The sequence below is a fragment of the Bos grunniens genome, chromosome 2 (assembly GCF_055505025.1).
Source record: "Bos grunniens cultivar Pamir isolate PY7600 chromosome 2, Bosgru_T2T1.0, whole genome shotgun sequence".
In the NCBI taxonomy this organism is placed as follows: Eukaryota; Metazoa; Chordata; class Mammalia; order Artiodactyla; family Bovidae; genus Bos; species Bos grunniens.
In genome coordinates this window covers 109,646,877-109,664,935 of record NC_141166.1, presented here as the reverse complement: position 1 = coordinate 109,664,935, position 18,059 = coordinate 109,646,877, and the positions used below count along the sequence as shown (strand labels likewise).

At 39.9% G+C, this 18,059-nt stretch overlaps 1 protein-coding gene across 1 annotated transcript; it reads right to left on the bottom strand.

Annotated features, from left to right (window-relative positions):
* Positions 1-2,781: 2,781 nt before the first annotated feature.
* G6PC2 (glucose-6-phosphatase catalytic subunit 2) lies at positions 2,782-9,495 on the bottom strand. The gene is made up of 5 exons (XM_086363727.1): positions 9,278-9,495; positions 8,596-8,705; positions 6,355-6,466; positions 4,247-4,362; positions 2,782-3,293 (listed from the first exon to the last, which is right to left on the bottom strand). Exons 1-5 carry the CDS (start codon positions 9,493-9,495, stop codon positions 2,782-2,784), a joined length of 1,068 nt encoding a protein of 355 aa, XP_086219853.1.
* Between the last annotated feature and the right edge of the window lie 8,564 nt (positions 9,496-18,059).

Sequence of the window (18,059 nt, the reverse complement as noted above, 5' to 3'; positions counted from 1 at the left end):
TTTGAGTTGTTGGGGATTAATTATAGAAAATGAGCCCATACCTCATCCTATTCCCCTTCTGAGGATCATGCATCACCCCACAGACAGGACTTGGAATGTGGTGGCTGAAGAGAACTTCTCTGTGAGAATCAAGAAGGGATTTACGGTGGAGTCAAACATTGCAGCAGAATCCCACTGGGTATCAGCATCCCACTTTCCTCAGGCCTTGGTGACAGCAGGCTGATGCTGTGTCGGGATGGGTGATTCTTCAAAACAAACATTACTAATTTCAAATGAAACTTTGATAGAGGGCTCTCAGACAGGAATGAGATCTCTGACAAGTGCAGAGGTATAGGGAATGAGGCATTTGTGCTTAGTCACTTCAGTCGTGTCTGACTGTGCACTACCCATGGACTGCAGTCTGCCAGGCTCCTCTGTCCATGAGATTCTCCAGGCAAGAATACTGGAGTCGGTTGCCAATTCCTTCTCCAGGAAATCTTACTGACTCAGGGATTGAACCTGTGCTTCATAAAGGATTAAAGGATTGGTGTGACTTTCTACTGACCAAGTGTGGGGTGAGGTGGGAGGGATTGAACTAATGAACAAGGGGCAACACCTTTAGTATCATATCTCTTTCATCCAAAGGCCCCATAGACATGAGAAAAATTTCATTCTTAACATAATCATTCATCATCCTCACCTTCTTGCTTAGGAATCACTCAACCTCCGAAACCAAGTTCAGTTACCTTTTTTAACAAAAGCTATCACAAATTGTGTCTTGTAAAAGTAACAGCTTATACTTTGTAAGTACACTTCAGATCAGATCAGATCAGTCGCTCAGTCGTGTCCGACTCTTTGCGACCCCATGAATCGCAGCACGCCAGGCCTCCCTGTCCATCACCAACTCCCGGAGTTCACTCAGACTCACGTCCATCGAGTCAGTGACGCCATCCAGCCGTCTCATCCTCTGTCGTCCCCTTTTCCTCCTGCCCCCAATCCCTCCCAGCATCAGAGTCTTTTCCAATGAGTCAACTCTTCACATGAGGTGGCCAAAGTACTGGAGTTTCAGCTTTAGCATCATTCCTTCCAAAGAAATCCCAGGGCTGATCTCCTTCAGAATGGACTGGTTGGATCTTCACACTTAGAAAGGGACAAATAATTACTTTGATTTTGAGAGGTTTTGTTAGCCTCAAATAATATTTTGTCAAATAGCACTTGCTGGAACTGGTGTTTTCATACATATTTATGGATTATTTAATATAATATCTAAAATAATTCATATATTGGTATTCTTCAGAAGAGTTACATAAAGCATTGTGGCAGATCACAGGTCACTACAATATGTAGCAAAATCTGACTCAGAATGTACTTGATTGAAATGAAATAGTTATCAACTTAAAGTTTAGAATTACTAGGTCCAATGAAGGGGAAACAAATTTACTGAAAAACTTTTAGTATGTTAGCATTCCATCAATAATAACTTTCTAAAGTAAAGCTGTATATTTTCATCACAGTTCAGTATATGCAGAACTCAACTAATAAATATAAGCATTTCACAATTTTCCTGGGTTAGAGCATGACCTACAGGAAGGCACTCGATTTCCCTGGTTTTGAAAGATTAGCTCCTAAAAATAACATATAAGGATGATGTAATGAAGAGATAAACCTTTGGGGTGGAGTAAATAATGTTCTCAGCAGAGAGTCTTCAGAAGAGTTTATTAAAATGTTGGAAAGTACTCCCATAAAACAGAGACCAAGAGTTAAGAAGAGATTCAAGTCCAGAAAGTAACCCAGCCTATTTCCTTCCCTGTGGATATGTAACCATAACTAGAGCTACTGCTGGCCCCATCCGTACCCAGCATACCTGATATAAGTCAAACAGGATACGATATTTTAAGGTCATTTCTGGAAAAATTACCAACTTGCATGGCAAACATCATAGAACCTATGTAAAAGCATTCATTCCTATAGATTTTTACCTCTTGAAGAAACAAAATACAGTGTCATGTAAATACGTGTCAGAAGATTGGGTTCTAATGTTCTGATGGTGGTGTGATACCAGTGAGTTTTTTCACCTGAATGAATCTCCATTTCCTTATCTAATCACTGAGGGGATCAGATCTGACTGCCATTAAAATGCCCACAGGAGCCAGAAGCAACCTGACTTTACGATGATAGTTTTCAGATACTGGTGGTTCTCTAAGGTACTGAAAACAGTGACAGCATGCAGAGTGCATGTCTCCTTCTGGTGACAGTCAGCTGCAGTGGACTGTCTCCGGGTGGGAATGCAGGCCCTGTGTGACCAGACAGTCATATTATTCAGGAAAATACAGAAATTCAAACTTTTATGTCAAATATCCTGGTTTTAAAATATTGGCAGCTAATCTAAATTTAGGGCTTCTCTGGGGGCTCAGGGGTAAAGGATCTGCTTGCAGTGCAGGAGTTCCAGGGTTTAAACCCTAGGTGGGGAAGATCCCCTGGAGAAGGGAATGGCTACCCACTCCAGTATTCTTGCCTGAAGAATTCCATGGACAGAGGAGCCTAGCAGGCTACCATCCCTGTGGGGGATGTAGGGGTCACAAAAAGCCAAACAGGAATGATTGACTAACATACACTCTAAAAGACGGGGGAACACAGGTAACTCTGAAGGCCAGACTAAACATATATGTGAATGGACTGGGTCTTATGGCTGCCATTTGTGACCTCCAGCTGGAAGCCTCCAGTTTCTCTCTGCTCTGCTGGTCCTATGTGAGCATGGGTAGTGTCATCCTGGGGCCACAGGCACCAGCCCTCCACACAATTCTAATTAAGCTTTTTGGCACTTGGTTTCATTAACATATGAATACAGTAGGGAATCAGGGCAACCACGGTCAGTGGGATGGACGCACTTTTACAGAAAGACAGCACGTAAAACAAATACTCGGTGTCAGTGGGGATCTTGATGAAGTGGTAGAGCTGCAGGGTGGTCAGCGAGACCAGGGCACAGAGCAGCCGGAAGCTCAGCCTGTAGCCGTTTTCTCCTCGACAGCTCCTGAGGAACATCTCTGAGTTAATTGCAAAGCCCAGGCCAAAGAGGACCCCGAGGTTTCTCACAAGTCCGGCAAAAGGTGTGGTGTCAATGTGGATCCAGTCGGGGTTGGCGCACCACTTCTTGGCTATGGGCACGGACCACAGCAGGTCAATGTCAAGACGTCTGAGCAGCAGGTAAAAGCCAAGTGTAAACAGGAAGAGGAACAGGTTGGTCTTCAGGTATACGCTCAGGCTGGCTGTTTGGATACCTGGAGTGTATTCAAAGACCTCCGCTACCAGGACGCCTGGGGATTGGAAAGCAACACTGAGCAGAACTGTGTGCCTTTGAGACTCTCAGGAATCATTCCTCTCTGCGTTAAAGAATTTAGCCACAGTTTTCAATGATAAAGGGCTGTAGAAACCTAGATTCTATCTATTTTCCAAAACCTGTTTTTTTAAGGCAGTAACTGAAACCTCACTTTTCCCATGGTCTTTTACCCAACCGCATTAGCACAGGGGGGATTTTCAGGAGTCCAGGGCACTGAGTGACAACCCACTTTATAGGCAGAGCACTGATCTGCTGCTGCTGCTGCTAAGTCACTTCAGTCATGTCCGACTCTGTCTGACCCCATAGACAGCAGCCCACCAGGCTCCCCTGTCCATGGGATTCTCCAGGCAAGAACACTGGAGTAGGTTGCCATTGCCTTCTCTGGAGAACTGATCTAGGTGCTTGCAATTAATATTTCAATTGCCACAGCCAGTTAATGTAGAGAGCCTTTGAAAGATATGTGGAGTTGAAAAGCGGAAACTCGATCATTGTGAATGCTGGTGGAAATACAAAGCAGCTGCTGAATGAAGTCCACAGTTAGGTAATAATCACTGCAGGTGTTTCTGAGGGAGTGACACGGTGTGCAGGTTGGAAGGCCATTATTAAGTCTCCCAAACCAAGACACAAGCACACTGTCCTTCGTGGTGGTTCGGGAGTTGGACTCAGCACTAGTCACACTTTAGAGAAACCCAACCGTGTCACCAAGAGATTATGTGCTTATACTTTTGAGTGAGAATGTGTACCATTGCCTGTATGGAGAATTTGAGAGATATGAAGAACCACTTAAGCTCCTAGGGCAGCATTAAATATCAGTGGCTTGATAGAATTACCTGAGTTTGGGGAATCAGTTAGCAGGGAGAATCTGACAACATAAAACAAAGGACACTAAAGCTTTCAATGATACAACAAAAGGTAGGTGACCATATTTACCACCAATTACTCCAAGAATAACTTGATGAGGAAAATGTGTTGCTATGAATACTCTGGAGATGCAGACACTGATTTGAATCAACCAAAAGAGACTCCAAAGAAATGACCAAGTCAGTCTACGATGGAAAAATAGAGACAAGCATAAAAAGCAAAGAAATTGTATCACTCATAAAAATGGGCGGGGGGTTGACACCAGATGATCTTTCATAGAGGAATCTTCTAGCTGTGATGTAATATCATAATTCTAGAGGGTCTTTCAATTTTGTTTGCACTCCATAGGATTTCAAATGTTTTAACAGATGTTTCTATATTTATTGATGCATTAAACTGAACCAGTGCTAGGCTATATTGTGAAATTTTAATAAATGCTGTAAAAAGAAACCGACTTGGCATCCTGATAATTATTCTAATGAAGGGAAATTCAAGCTTGGGGGAATTATTAATATTTACAGTGGTCTAGAATAAATTATATATATTTTTACTCCCTGTCATATGTGCCTCCTCTTTCCTCTCTCAACGTCTCTTTGCTTGAAGAAAACTCACAGAAGAGGCAGCTGCCAATCTGATGAAAAGCACACAGGCATTCCATCAAGGGCAAGTTTTCATTGGGTTTAATTTCAAGACTCTCAAGCTCTCAAGAGTCCTGGTTCCTTGGTTTTTGACACGTAGAAAATAATAAACAGAAAGTGACCTATGGGTTATATATGTTGAGTTAGAAGCAGTAGTATGCAGAAAACTTATAAAAATATTTAAGTCCAAGCAATGTTCATCATTTTAATAAAAAATATTAGCAATAATGAGTTCTAGGAATCCTTGATGGTTCTGAATGATTTGTCCCTGATAATTGGACTAAATTTTGGATATTGAAAAGTTAAGGAATAGAGAGAAACAAGACTTTCAAAGAGAAAATAAGCAGGGTGTATCCACATGGAAGAAGAATCAACAAGGATGTAGTAATATTTAGGTAAGGTGTGGGCACTCAGTATGTTTTGATGGATCAACGAAATGATGCAGTTATAAGAATCAAAGAAGAGTTGAGAATTTTTTTTTTGAGAACAAACAAATAATTTTCCAGGAACTGGAGGAGAAAATGAGCTACAGAGAAAAGGAAAGGCTTATCTAGATTCCTACTTTGAAAAATTGTCTATGGATAGAAAATGCTAATTTTTAAAGATGACAACACGTTTTTTACCATTGTTGTTTTGGATTGGATAATGAATACCTTAAGGCATACAGGTCACAGTCTCATTAGGATAAACTTTAAAGATGCCCAAATTCCTTTGGTTATTTGTTTTGTATATTACCCAATATTACTCTGAAAAGTGGAATATGAGATGGAACTTGGAAATTCTTTATTATAAAGAACTTTAATGTAATGGTGTATCTTATAGTAGCTTTTATGCAATTAACTGGAGAATCTTATCTCAGACTGCCTAATAATTTATGATTAAAGTGATGCTCAAAATTATTTTAATGATAGTTAAAGTATATCAGGAAAGAAAAGAAGGAAAAAGTATAAAAATTTTGAATAATTTAAAGGTCTAGGCCTTTCAGAATGTTATGAATCTACTAACATTAAATCTACTAACATTAGAATTTAAGTTTGCTTCTGGATGTTTTAAATTAAAAGATTGCATAATATTTAAAGCTAGAATATATGTTATTTATGTCAAAATCACTAGTTAGTCAAAGAAGAAAGCATAATTATACTAAAGTAACCAATGTATTCGAGGGGAATGAGGCTTCTCAAAAATTTGTTTAAAGTAAGGGAATGTGCATGGAAAAATACTTCCTTATATAATTTCAGATGACTTATTTATGAACTACTAAAGTGAGTATAGTATTATGGGGACCCCAAAAGCACATTTAAAAAGTCATTAATCAATTAAACATTTCCAACCCTGTAATGTGGTAATCATTGTGAGCTAATTAGGATATTATCTTAAAAGCAAAATATTAATCTCCTATTCATTTTGCTAAGTTGGCTATGATAGAATTGAATAAGCACATTTTAATAACTAAAATTACACTAAACTGAATTTTTAAAAAGACTTTCTGTGTTTAAAACTGTCATGTTCCAGGGCTACAGAGATTGGAGCAAAGCTGACCTGTGCAGAGTGATAAAAGACTTATCCATCTGACTGTCGGTGTGGCTCAGGGCCGCTGTCACCATGACATACCAGACACATGATGAACCCATCGCATGGCCAGATGGACTTCCTGCAACAAGAAAGTGGCAATCCATTTGAAAGGTGGTTAATAGAGTACAACTATCAGAAATGGACAATAGAATAGCATATTAGCCATGAATATTACAAATAACTCAGAAAAAAGCCATAGGACATAGGCTGTATGTACTGTTTAGTAATGGGTAGAAATAAAGAAAATTGAGTCAAATACCATTTCAAAAAATTTCCCCAGGTTATTCAAGTTCATTGAAGTCCAGAAATCAAAATGTTCAAGTCTAATTAAGAACTCGGGCTGTTGCATCAAAAAATCTGCCACATCCTTAGTCATTCTTCATATCTAATTGTTTTTAACTGATGACAAAATTGAAGTACTTGGATTGAATCTTGAATCAGCTTATTTTCTTTGGGCTGAAAAGTCAAACATATTAAAGCTATCACTGCTGTGTCTGATTTCCCAACTAACTGCTATGTACTAGCTAGCCCCATGCCCATCTTGTGACTGGTTGCTGCACTAGGAGTCTTTGTCATTAAATGGAAAAGGGAAGCTACAAAGTGGCATCAATCCTGGCAGAATAAATCTGCAGACAGAAAGCCTTTCTACTCCCAGAATGTCTTTCCCATGTCACTAGATCTTTTTTTAAAAAATCACTTTGTTTTGATGTACTCCTTGAGTTTTTACCAAGTGGAGATTCATTGAGCTTAATTCATTGAGTCTCTTTTTGAAAAACACCAGTTTAAATAAAGACAAATCTATGACTTATGGATCTCTTTCTTTCAAATTGATTTCTTAAACAGAAATTATCAGGGCTTTTTATATGTTTCATGTATTGGAAAACTTCAAGGAATGAATGTAAAATGTAGTATTTCTTTTTTTCTTTTCCAGAAAATGTCTCATAAGACAGAGCATGTGCTGGGACGTTCTGGGATAAACCAAAGTAGCATTTCAATTGAATGGCAACCCACTCCAGTGTTCTTGCCTGGAGAATCCCAGGGATGGGGGAGCCTGATGGGCTGCCGTCTATGGAGTCACACAGAGTTGGACACGACTGAAGTGACTTAGCAGCAGCAGCAGCATTTCAATTGTCCCAGATACTATCCATCCATCCATCCATCCTGCATTGTTTTCACAAAGATAAAATACATAGCATCCCTGACATGATGGAATGCACAGTCTATTGGAGGAGTCAGATATTAAATAACTACTACTACTACTACTACTACTAATACCAATAATACCATAATAATTATGTAATATTAGTAGTATTAATAATAATATTAATAATACTATAGAGTGATAAGTACTATAACAGATGGATGCCTACTTTTTTGGTAGTTAAAAAAAAAAAAAAGATATTCCAAAAACTTATTAGGAACTTACACATTCACTGTATTCAAGGTTAGTCTCAGGATGTCAAATGCCAATAATTTGAGGCTATGTAACAAAACTGTGTGGAGGTACAATATAACACAATCTTACAAAGTAAAACAATATGCAATTTACCTTATATATATATATTTAAAACTTTTTATAATCTTAAATTCAACTCTCATAGTAAAGATTTTATACTCATACAAAATCTTACTTATGAGAGAGTGGACCCAGAAGTCTACTGATGTACTGTATACACAAGAGAAAAAGCAAAGTGGAAAGAAGTAACTCTACGATTAAAGAGAATTTCGGCAGGCAATAGTAATACCAGGAAGTCCTTACCTTTCTTACAGAAACCCTGTCTGTTGTCTCATTTATGTGATTCTCAGATCTACAATAACTTTGAAAGGTGCACAGCAGCAGATAAATCAGCATTTCCAGTATTTTAATATAGTTTTTAAAAAATGTGTTCTAGTTAATTGTCTTTTGTTTGTTTCTATATCAGACCATGACCTCCTTCCAAAAAAAAAAAAAAAATGCCAAGAATAAAATCATTTGGGGAATATTCTTTTAACTTATCCTTTTACAAATTTTTTAAAAATGAAATTTTCTTACTCATAAAAGTTTTACCCTTTTCACTAGCAATTTTTGTTTATGAACTTTTAGCATCCTCACCCATGCCATTTTCTTTAAAACCCTCTATGATATTGTACAGTTATTAGATGATAATCATGTACAATGGCTATCTGTTGGAATATCTTTAGTAACCTGAGGCTGCTTTAACAGCTTACCTGGACCTGTTTCGCATGTAGTGGGGAACTGTTCAAGGCATGGACTTGAGTGATTTGGGTAAATCTGAGTTTCTTGGACCCACCAGTAAGGCCGATGACCAAATAATATCCTGTATTTAAAGAAATATAAATATGCATATATATTTAAACACACAGTTGTTACTTAATTGGAGACTAGCTATTCTCTCCTATAAAAATGACTCAAGCAGACTGTTGATGAGGAAAGCTCATTATTGAGAGACTTTGAAAGAATTTAAGTTCTGGTCTGTGTCTCATTATAGAGGATGAGTCATATGGAGTTTGGGATCCTAGTTTCCAATAAAAACAGGGACTTTCTTCCTTGCAAGGGAAGTCTTTCAGTGCTTTGGATACTTAGACTGAAAATATCAAAGTGGTCCTTGGAATTATTAATCTGTTCATTATGGTGCAATTCGTTTAATTCACTTCTTGGTTAATCATACCATATATGTTATAGGCTTTTGGAATTTACTTCTAAGTCAGATAAAGTATAGACTTCTATGCTTTTTTGTAAGTTCTGTTTACGAATAGGTGTTTCAAGTTAACCAGTATGTTTGAAAGATCATCCAAGTAAAACTGTACACATCTGAAATGTGATCATTAAGCCAAAGCTACAAATTTAAGAAGAAGCTTTATGAAGAATGAAACAAAACAGAAGGCTTACCATTTAAAAATAAGATTGAACCAATCCCCAATGACTGCTACCCATATCATCTTAGTTCCAACTGTCTGATTAAGTTGAAACCAAAGTGGAAAATAAATAGAAAAGATATTCCGGGGATCTCCAACATTGGACATAAAATTTAGAAAATTGTAGTAAGCTCGGTAGTCCTTCTGCAAATGCTGAATAACGAGCACTCCATTCCTATGAAGGAAATCCATCTTGAAAGAGAGGCAGTTCTAAACATAGAGTGAGCGGAGCTGAAGTGCTCTGAGTTCTACCATTTTTATGCGTTTCTCTCTTGGCGTGTCCAGCCATTACTGTGACATGTGATACTGACCATCTGTGGAGAGGGCATGTCTGTCCTCTGCTGAAAAGTTCAACTACTTTATGATTTTAATTGATGCTAAAGAGGTGAAGTAAATGCGGATCGGTGGCAAGTCGAGGGGAAATTTGGGTAGAGACACAATGCATTTCTTATGCAGTCTGTCTTTTGTGTGAACAGTTGGATCATGTTTGCTTGAAATTTTTGCACGGTTCATTTCCTTCAAGGGCAGAGACATTAGCAATTTCTGTGCTTCACTAGAAGACTATGTAAATAATTACTGCATGTCAAATAGCCCTTAAAGCAATGCATTTTAATTTAAAATAGACTGTGGCTCTTTGACTATTTTATTGGGTCTTTCAGGAAAACAGATGAGTAAATATCTAGGCATGAAAAGTTTATATGATATGACAGTATTTTCTGATTGCAGATGTTTAAATAAAAATATTTTACTATTTCCTTATTAGCAAAGAGAATAATATGAGAGATGTGGAACAGAGAAGAAAATACATGGAGTTTATGAAATCTGGAAGGAAATGTGTTATTTTTCGACTGTGAGGCCAGAAAGCAGATATGGAGATTACTGAGTAGTAGGTCTACTAGATGGTAGAACTGTTAGGAATGAGGCATATTTTTATTGGCTAGCAAAAACAATTGAGAGCATGGGAGAGTTGCTCGTATGACAGAGCCCAAGAAAATAAAGTCAGTCACTGTTTCCATTGTTTTCCCATCTATATGCCATGAAGTGATGGGACTGCATGCCATGATTTTAGTTTTTGAATGTTGAGTTTGAAGCCAGCTTTTTCACTCCCCTCTTTTACCTTCATGAAGAGGCTCTTTAGTTCCTCTTCACTTTCTGCCATAAGGATGGTGTCATCTGCATATCTGAAAAGTGAAAGTGAAAGTTGCTCAGTCATGTCCGACTCTTTACAACCCCATGGACTATATAGTCCATGGAATTCTCCAGGCCAGAATACTGGAGTGGGTAGCCTTCCCTTCTCCAGGGGATCCTCCCAACCCAGGGATTGAACCCAGGTCTCCTGCATTGCAGGCAGATTCTTTACCAACTGAGCTATCAGGGAAGCCCTGCATATCTGAGGTAATTGATATCTCTCCTGGTAATCTTGATTCCAGTTTGTGCTTCATCCAGCCTACCATTTCACATGATGTACTCCATCCCACTCCAGTACTCTTGCCTGGAAAATCCCACAGATGGAGGAGCCTGAGTTGGACAAAACTGAGCGTGTGACAGTGACGGTGACTTCACTTTCACTTTTCACTTTCGTGCATTGGAGAAGGAGATGGCAACCCACTCAAGTGTTCTTGCCTGGACAATCCCAGGGACGGGGGAGCCTGGTGGGCTGCCATCTATGGAGTCGCACAGAGTCAGACACAACTGAAGTGACTTAGCAGCAGCAACTCTGCATAAAAGTTAAATAAGCATTCAATACGCCAGCAAATTTAGAAAACTCAGCCGTGGCCCCAGGACTGGCCCCATCATTTAATGGCACCTTATTATGGGGATCCAGTGTCTACAGGTACCTCCCTAGACTCTTTGCTTCTCTTGGAGGAAATGTTTTGACTGACCAGTCTTTTGGGGTGCTTTTTAAAAAATTCTATGCCTTTCCCAGATAAATTAAATTTCTGGTTATGGAAGTTAGGCATTAGCATTTTAAAAATACTTTCCAAATGATTGCAATGTGCAGTTAGGGTTGAAATCACTGATATAAAGCAATTCATACATAGCTTGTTCTCCTTTTGGCCTTAAACCCCTCCCTCTGCCAAAAGTCTACCTGAAAGAAGCTGCACTGACATTTAATATGTCAACTATTGGGCTTAATTGGATTTCCCATTACATTAGATTTTTGCACTAAGTGATGTATCTTGTCAAGTCTTCGGAGACTCTATCTCTAGAATGAAAGAAAACCCTAATCTCCAGAAGAGGTAAAGCAGTGGAGGTAATTGAAGCGCACTTCTCATGAAATAGGGCATAGTAATGGCAACTTTGCTCACTGGGTTTTCTGTGCTTCTCTCCCAAAAAGAGCTTAAAATACAGCCTGGCTTCTATGTGTGAGAACTTGGGTCTGACAGTCACTAAGCAGGACTGCAAATGGCATCAGATCACTTTTCAGAAAGTGTCTTTAAATGTCTTCCAGGAAATGAGTATTAATCTCTGTCCATGGTGAGAACCTCACAGTCTCCTTTAATATTTCTACTGCAGTGGGAGGAGAGCCAGGAAGTAGTCTGCCAGCACTGGCTCTCCCCAGGTTTTGCTCTCCCCTCGGGCAGACTACAGACTATGAATTATATTCACTCTCATTCTCCCACTACTGTGCTAATCTGATCTGAGGGATGTTTGGGATACAATTAATTGTGCTGAAAACTCAGTTGTGCTTTAGAATGTCTTGCATTTATGATCTGCCAGTTATTTACCTTTAAAAATACTCCATCTGGGGACTTTGCTGGTGATCCAGTGGCCAAGACTCTGTGCTCCCGAGGCAGGGGGCCTGGTTCAATCTCTGGTCAGTGAACTAGATCCCACATGCTGCAACTAAGACCTGGCACAGCCAAATTAATAAAAAATCATAATAAAAAAACTACTCCATCTTATTACCCAATTTTAACTTCACAGAGGTCTTCATTTTAGGGATGAGGAAATGAACAAGTAACTGCCCAGGTCAATTTTTTTAGTATGGGAGGCCTGCTTGGAAATGAAATTTTGTTTCCAGAGCAATATTTTTCTCAATCTAAGCCTTGTCTTGGCTTCTTAAGGCCAATATTGATGAAATTTTTAAACAGCTGCAAAATAAATAATAGCTAATGCTATTGGGCATCTGGTCCCATCACTTTATGGGAAATAGATGGGGAAACAGTGGAAATAGTGTCAGACTTTATTTTGGGGGCTCCAAAATCACTGCAGATGGTGATTGCAGCCATGAAATTAAAAGATGCTTACTCTTTGGAAGGAAAGTTATGACCAACCTAGATAGCATATTCAAAAGCAGAGACATTACTTTGCCAACAAAGGTCCGTCTAGTCAAGGCTATGGTTTTTCCAGTGGTCATGTATGGATGTGAGAATTGGACTGTGAAGAAGGCTGAGCGCCGAAGAATTGATGCTTTTGAACTGTGGTGTTGGAGAAGACTCTTGAGAGTCCCTTAGACTGCAAGGAGATCCAACTAGTCCATTCTGAAGAAGATCAGCTCTGGGATTTCTTTGGAAGGAATGATGCTAAAGCTGAAACTCCAGTACTTTGGCCACCTCATGTGAAGAGTTGACTCATTGGAAAAGACTCTGATGCTGGGAGGGATTGGGGGCAGGAGGAAAAGTGGACGACAGAGGATGAGATGGCTGGATGGCATCACTGACTCGATGAACGTGAGTCTGAGTGAACTCCGGGAGTTGGTGAGGGACAGGGAGGCCTGGAATGCTGCGATTCATGGGGTCACAAAGAGTCAGACACGACTGAGCAACTGAACTGAATGCTATAACCAGCTCGTTTCAAATGTTTTCAACCACCCAGACCTCCAGTTTCCCTGTATCCTGATTTGTTGGCACTGAACCACATCTGGTCAGCTGCTTGATCACTAAGAGGACTTCACAGATACAGTCACCACTTGGAATTGTTGGATGGCTCATCCCATCATTTGACAACAGGGACACAGTTGTGGGTACTCAGTGGCTACTGTTAACTTCCCAGTTGCTGACATCTTCCCTGGAGAAAATATAAAGTGGCACAAAGATGGGTCCCTCCAGAGCTTATGGGGAGCGCTGATGCCCATCTGCTGCTGATGGTCCTGGGACCCAGCATATGTTTTCTTCTCTGGGAATAGTCATGCATTGAAATAAATTGTGCTGTGCTAAGTTGCTTCAGTCGTGTCTGACTCGTTGTGACCCTATGGACCACAGCCTGCCAGGCTCCACTGTCCATTGGATTCTCCAGGCAAGAATACAGGAGTGGGTTGCCATTTCCATCTCCAGGGGATCTTTCTGACCCAGGAATCAAACCTGTATCTCTTATGTCTCCTGCATTGCCAGGCAGGTTCTTTAAGACTGCTAAGTCACTTCAGTCATGTCCAACTCTGTGCGACCCCATAGACTGCAACCCACCAGGCTCCCCCATCCCTGGGATTCTCCAGGCAAGAACACTGGAGTGGGTTGCCATTTCCTTCTCCAACGCATGAAAGTGAAACATGAAAGTGAATTCGCTCAATTGTGTCCAACTCTTAACGACCCCGTGGACCACAGCCTACCAGGCTCCTCCATCCATGGGATTTTCCAGGCAAGAGTACTGGAGTGGGGTGCCATTGCCTTCTCCATCTTTAAGACTAGCACCACCAAATAAATTAAATTTACTCAGATGAGAGCAAACAGAGATTATTTATTCTGCTTGCTATAGCAAGGACCAGCCACCATCTCATGCATCTGACAAAAACACAAAAGTGGACAGAGGATTGGAAACACTTTATAAAAAAAAAAGGAAGGCAGGCCTCAGGGTTGCTCTGATAAAAGGTGGTTGGTGGCGTGTGTAATCTGGAGATGAGCTTCTAGAAGTAGAGCATCTTAGGTGATCGGTTTGGGAAACCATTTGGCTTTCTCTGGTTGGTCCTGAGTTGAAGGCAGGGGCAAAAAAACTGGCCGTCATTGACCAAGTTCTGAGCACTCTGGGCATTTTGCTTCAGATGTTATGGATCAGAGTTCTGTTGTTACATTTGGTCTGGCCATTGTCCATTTGTATACTCTGTCTTTCACAAGACAAATTGAATAAGCATATGTCAGAAGCAATTTATGCAGCATCCCACCAAGAAATAAGGGACTCCCTGTGATTCTGAGTCTGTAATTCTTATTTATTAATATTTATTTCTTTGGCTGTGCTGGGTCTCAGTTGCGGTACTTGGGATCTTCTATCTTCGTTGCAGTTTGGAGGATCATCAGTTGTGACATGTGAGATTCTTAGTTGCAAACTTAGTTGTGGCATGTGGGATCTAGTTCCTTGACCAAGGATGGAACCTGGGCCCCCTGCATTGAGAGTGCAAAGTTCTAGCCACTGGACCACCAGGAAAGTCCCTATAATTCTTATTATTAATTGAGTTAAAATGAGGATATGTGCTTGCTTGCCAAGGACAAATCAATTTATTCAGGTATATCATGACTCTGTGAGGCATTGGCCTTGACTAATCAGAGTCTGTACTCTTGGCCTTTTTGTTTTTGCATAATCACTTTCTATAATTCCCATAATCTCTTTAATGAACCATGAAGAAAGACATTACTTTGCTTTATTCTTTTTCTAAGATGTGTTTGAGCCATAAATTTTATCATATTCTTTCTTCAGAAACTTCCTTAAATTATAATGTGAATGATATCAAATACATTTTGTCTTACAATTAAAAATTTAACTTTACTCATTCAGTACTTCAGAGTCTGTGGACTGTAAGGAAGTTGGTTGCACATTAGCTTTTCATCTTAGGTGGATAATTTAAAAAGACTGTCTCCTGAGGACTCTCTGCTTCTGTAGACTATGGGATAATTAACCACAGCAAAACACCTTGATGTCTTTCACCTCTTAACAGGAACTGCTAAATCTGTTTCTTTCCCATAGTTCATCACTTTTTATCTTTTCTTATTTTAGCTTATATATACGTCTCGGCATTGGCTTCTCCAACCAGCTCCCTCACCATTCCTTTAATAGTGCTTTCTCTCCAACGCTCTTTTCTTGTAGGGATTTTATTCCTCTGCTAGAGCTAATATATGCAGTATCAGACTGGGTGGTTTAGATAACAGAAATTGGAGTCCGCCAGTCCAAGATAAAGGTGTCACAGGGTTGGTTTCTTCAGTGGCCTCCGTCCTTGGCTTGCAGGTGGCGTCTTCTCCTTGTGTGCTCACATGGTCTTCCTGCTGTGAAACTCTGTCCTAATCTCTTTTTATAAGGACATGAGTCACAATGCATTAATGCCCAACTCTAATGTCCTCATTTTAACTTAGTTACTTACCACTTTAAAGACCCTAATTCCGAAACAGTCACATTTGCTAGTTATAGTGGTTTAGGAATTCAACATAAGACTTCAGAGAGGTGGGGGTGGGGGATGCAATTCAGCCCATTAACAGAGACATGATTACAATGTGTGACTGTATATTCGTCTTGAGCGTCTGTGTTTAATCTCTCTCTCCGGCACCTCTTGCACAGTACAAGTTCCATAAAATAAGGGATCATGTTTTCTGTGTGTGTGAACCACCAATACAGTCCCTAGCACAAACCCATGCAGGATCTGATTTTCCATGATGCTGGAGAAGCTTGCATGGGTCCCTGCCATGGCAGTTTATTACTGAGTGATGATGCGAGTTGTAATAATACCAATTTTTTATTCTTTTTCTCAAAGAGAGGATCCAACATTACAGGAGTTTTAAAGCCCACAAAATCTGGAACTAATCCTAGGTCTATTATTGTTATTTAGTAAATATTTTTTGGGGCTTCTCAAGTGACTCAGTGGTAAAGAACCTGCCTGCCAATTCAGGAGATGAAGATTCGATTCCTGAATCAGGAAGATCCCTTCAAGGAGGAAAGGGCAACCCACCTCAGTATTCTTTCCTGGAAAATCCCATGGACAGAGGAAACCAGCAGGCTACGTCCATAGGGTTGCAAAGAGTCAGACACAACTGAGTGGCTAAGCATGCATGCAAACGTTTCTTAAATGAATAGATTATTGAACAAAACTTGATGTGACTGCTAACTTATAAAGAGGCAGTTAATCTAAACCCAAATACATTTTCTTAGAGATGATATTATAAAGTTGCCAGATCAAGAAAGCTTCTTTAAGGTAAAGAAAATTACAGACAATGTTTATCTAAGAAAAAAGTAATATACGTACGCATCTGCTTATGCTTAAAGATAATAGGAAAATAAGCAGTTTAAAATGTTTTAAGGTTATCTATAAAGAAACGAAGGGAATACAGTGTAGGGAGTGGGAAACACTTGATTTCTTTAAATACTCTTATTTTTTAGATTTGAATTTGAAATCATGTAAATAGCTTACGTAATTATAAAATTTAATGGAATTTTAAAACCAGTTCTTGCAAAAAAATTTCAAATGGGACAAATGATGAAAAGGAAAACAATGCTTGCTTGACCCGTTATACCTGTAAAGCATTTGCTTCCAGCTGTACAGCACGTATATGTATTTATGATTTTGTTCCTATGGGAAATCTCTTTTCAAGCATTTCCTTAGTCCTCCTCAGTTTGCCATCTGCCACCAGTTGCTTGGGGTGGAGATGCTCCCCAGAACTTACCCCGTGTGGGTCATAGCAGGAGGGAGATGCAGGAGGTTGGTTCTTTTCACTACTAATGATCTTCAAATGTATCTTTTCCCACCAATAACAGAGTCTTCTTGATAAACTGGGTCATTTCAAAGTCAAAGATAGTAGAGTTCAAGGCTTCTCCCAAATTGATTCACCAAATAAGATTCACATTATTTATTTGTTTGTTTGTTTGTTTACTTATTTTTGGCTGTGTTGGGTCTTCATTGCTGCATGGACTTTTCTCTAGGTGATCTAGGGCTCCTCTTCGTTGTGGTATGAGAGCTTCTCGTTGCAGTTGCTTCTCTTGTTGCAGAGCATGGGCTCCAAGGCTTCAGTAGTTGCAGCTCCAGAGCTCTAGAGCACAGGCTCAATAGTTGTGGCCCCCAGGCTTAGTTGCTCCATGGCATTTGGAATCCAAATTGGGAATCGAACCTGTGTCTCTCACATTGGCAGGAAAATTTTTTACCACTGAGCCATCAGTGAAGCCCAGAAAAGCCATTTCTAAGACAATTCACAGGAATCCCATCCTGTGGCTGTCCATGGTGCTTATGCCCAGGACCCTTCATTTCCTCCGTCTCTTCAGAGTTATCGTCAATCTTTCAGTCTCCTTAGCACAATTTGTCCTGATAACATTTTTCCTCTTAATGTCTAGATTGAAAACATTTCTTTTTGTTGGGGGCAGAGATAAATTACAAGTTTGGGATTAACATATACACAATGCTGCTGCTGCTAAGTCGCTTCAGTTGTGTCCGACTCTGTGCGACCCCATAGACGGCAGCCCACCAGGCTCCCCCGTCCCTGGGATTCTCCAGGCAAGAACACTGGAGTGGGTTGCCATTTCCTTCTCCAATGCATGAAAGTGAAAAGTGAAAGTGAAGTCGCTCAGTCGTGTCCGACCCTTAGCGACCCCATGGACTGCAGCCCACCCGGCTCCCCCGTCCATGGGATCTTCCAGGCAAGAGTACTGGAGTGGGGTGCCATCGCCTTCTCCGAACATATACACAATACTGTATATAAAAAAATAGACAACAAGGATAAACAAACTGTATAGTACAGGGATAAACAAGGATAAACAAATTGTATAGTACAGGGATAAATAAGGATAAACAAATTGTATAGTACAGGGAACTAAACTCAGTAGTTTGTAATCACCTATAATGAAAAAGA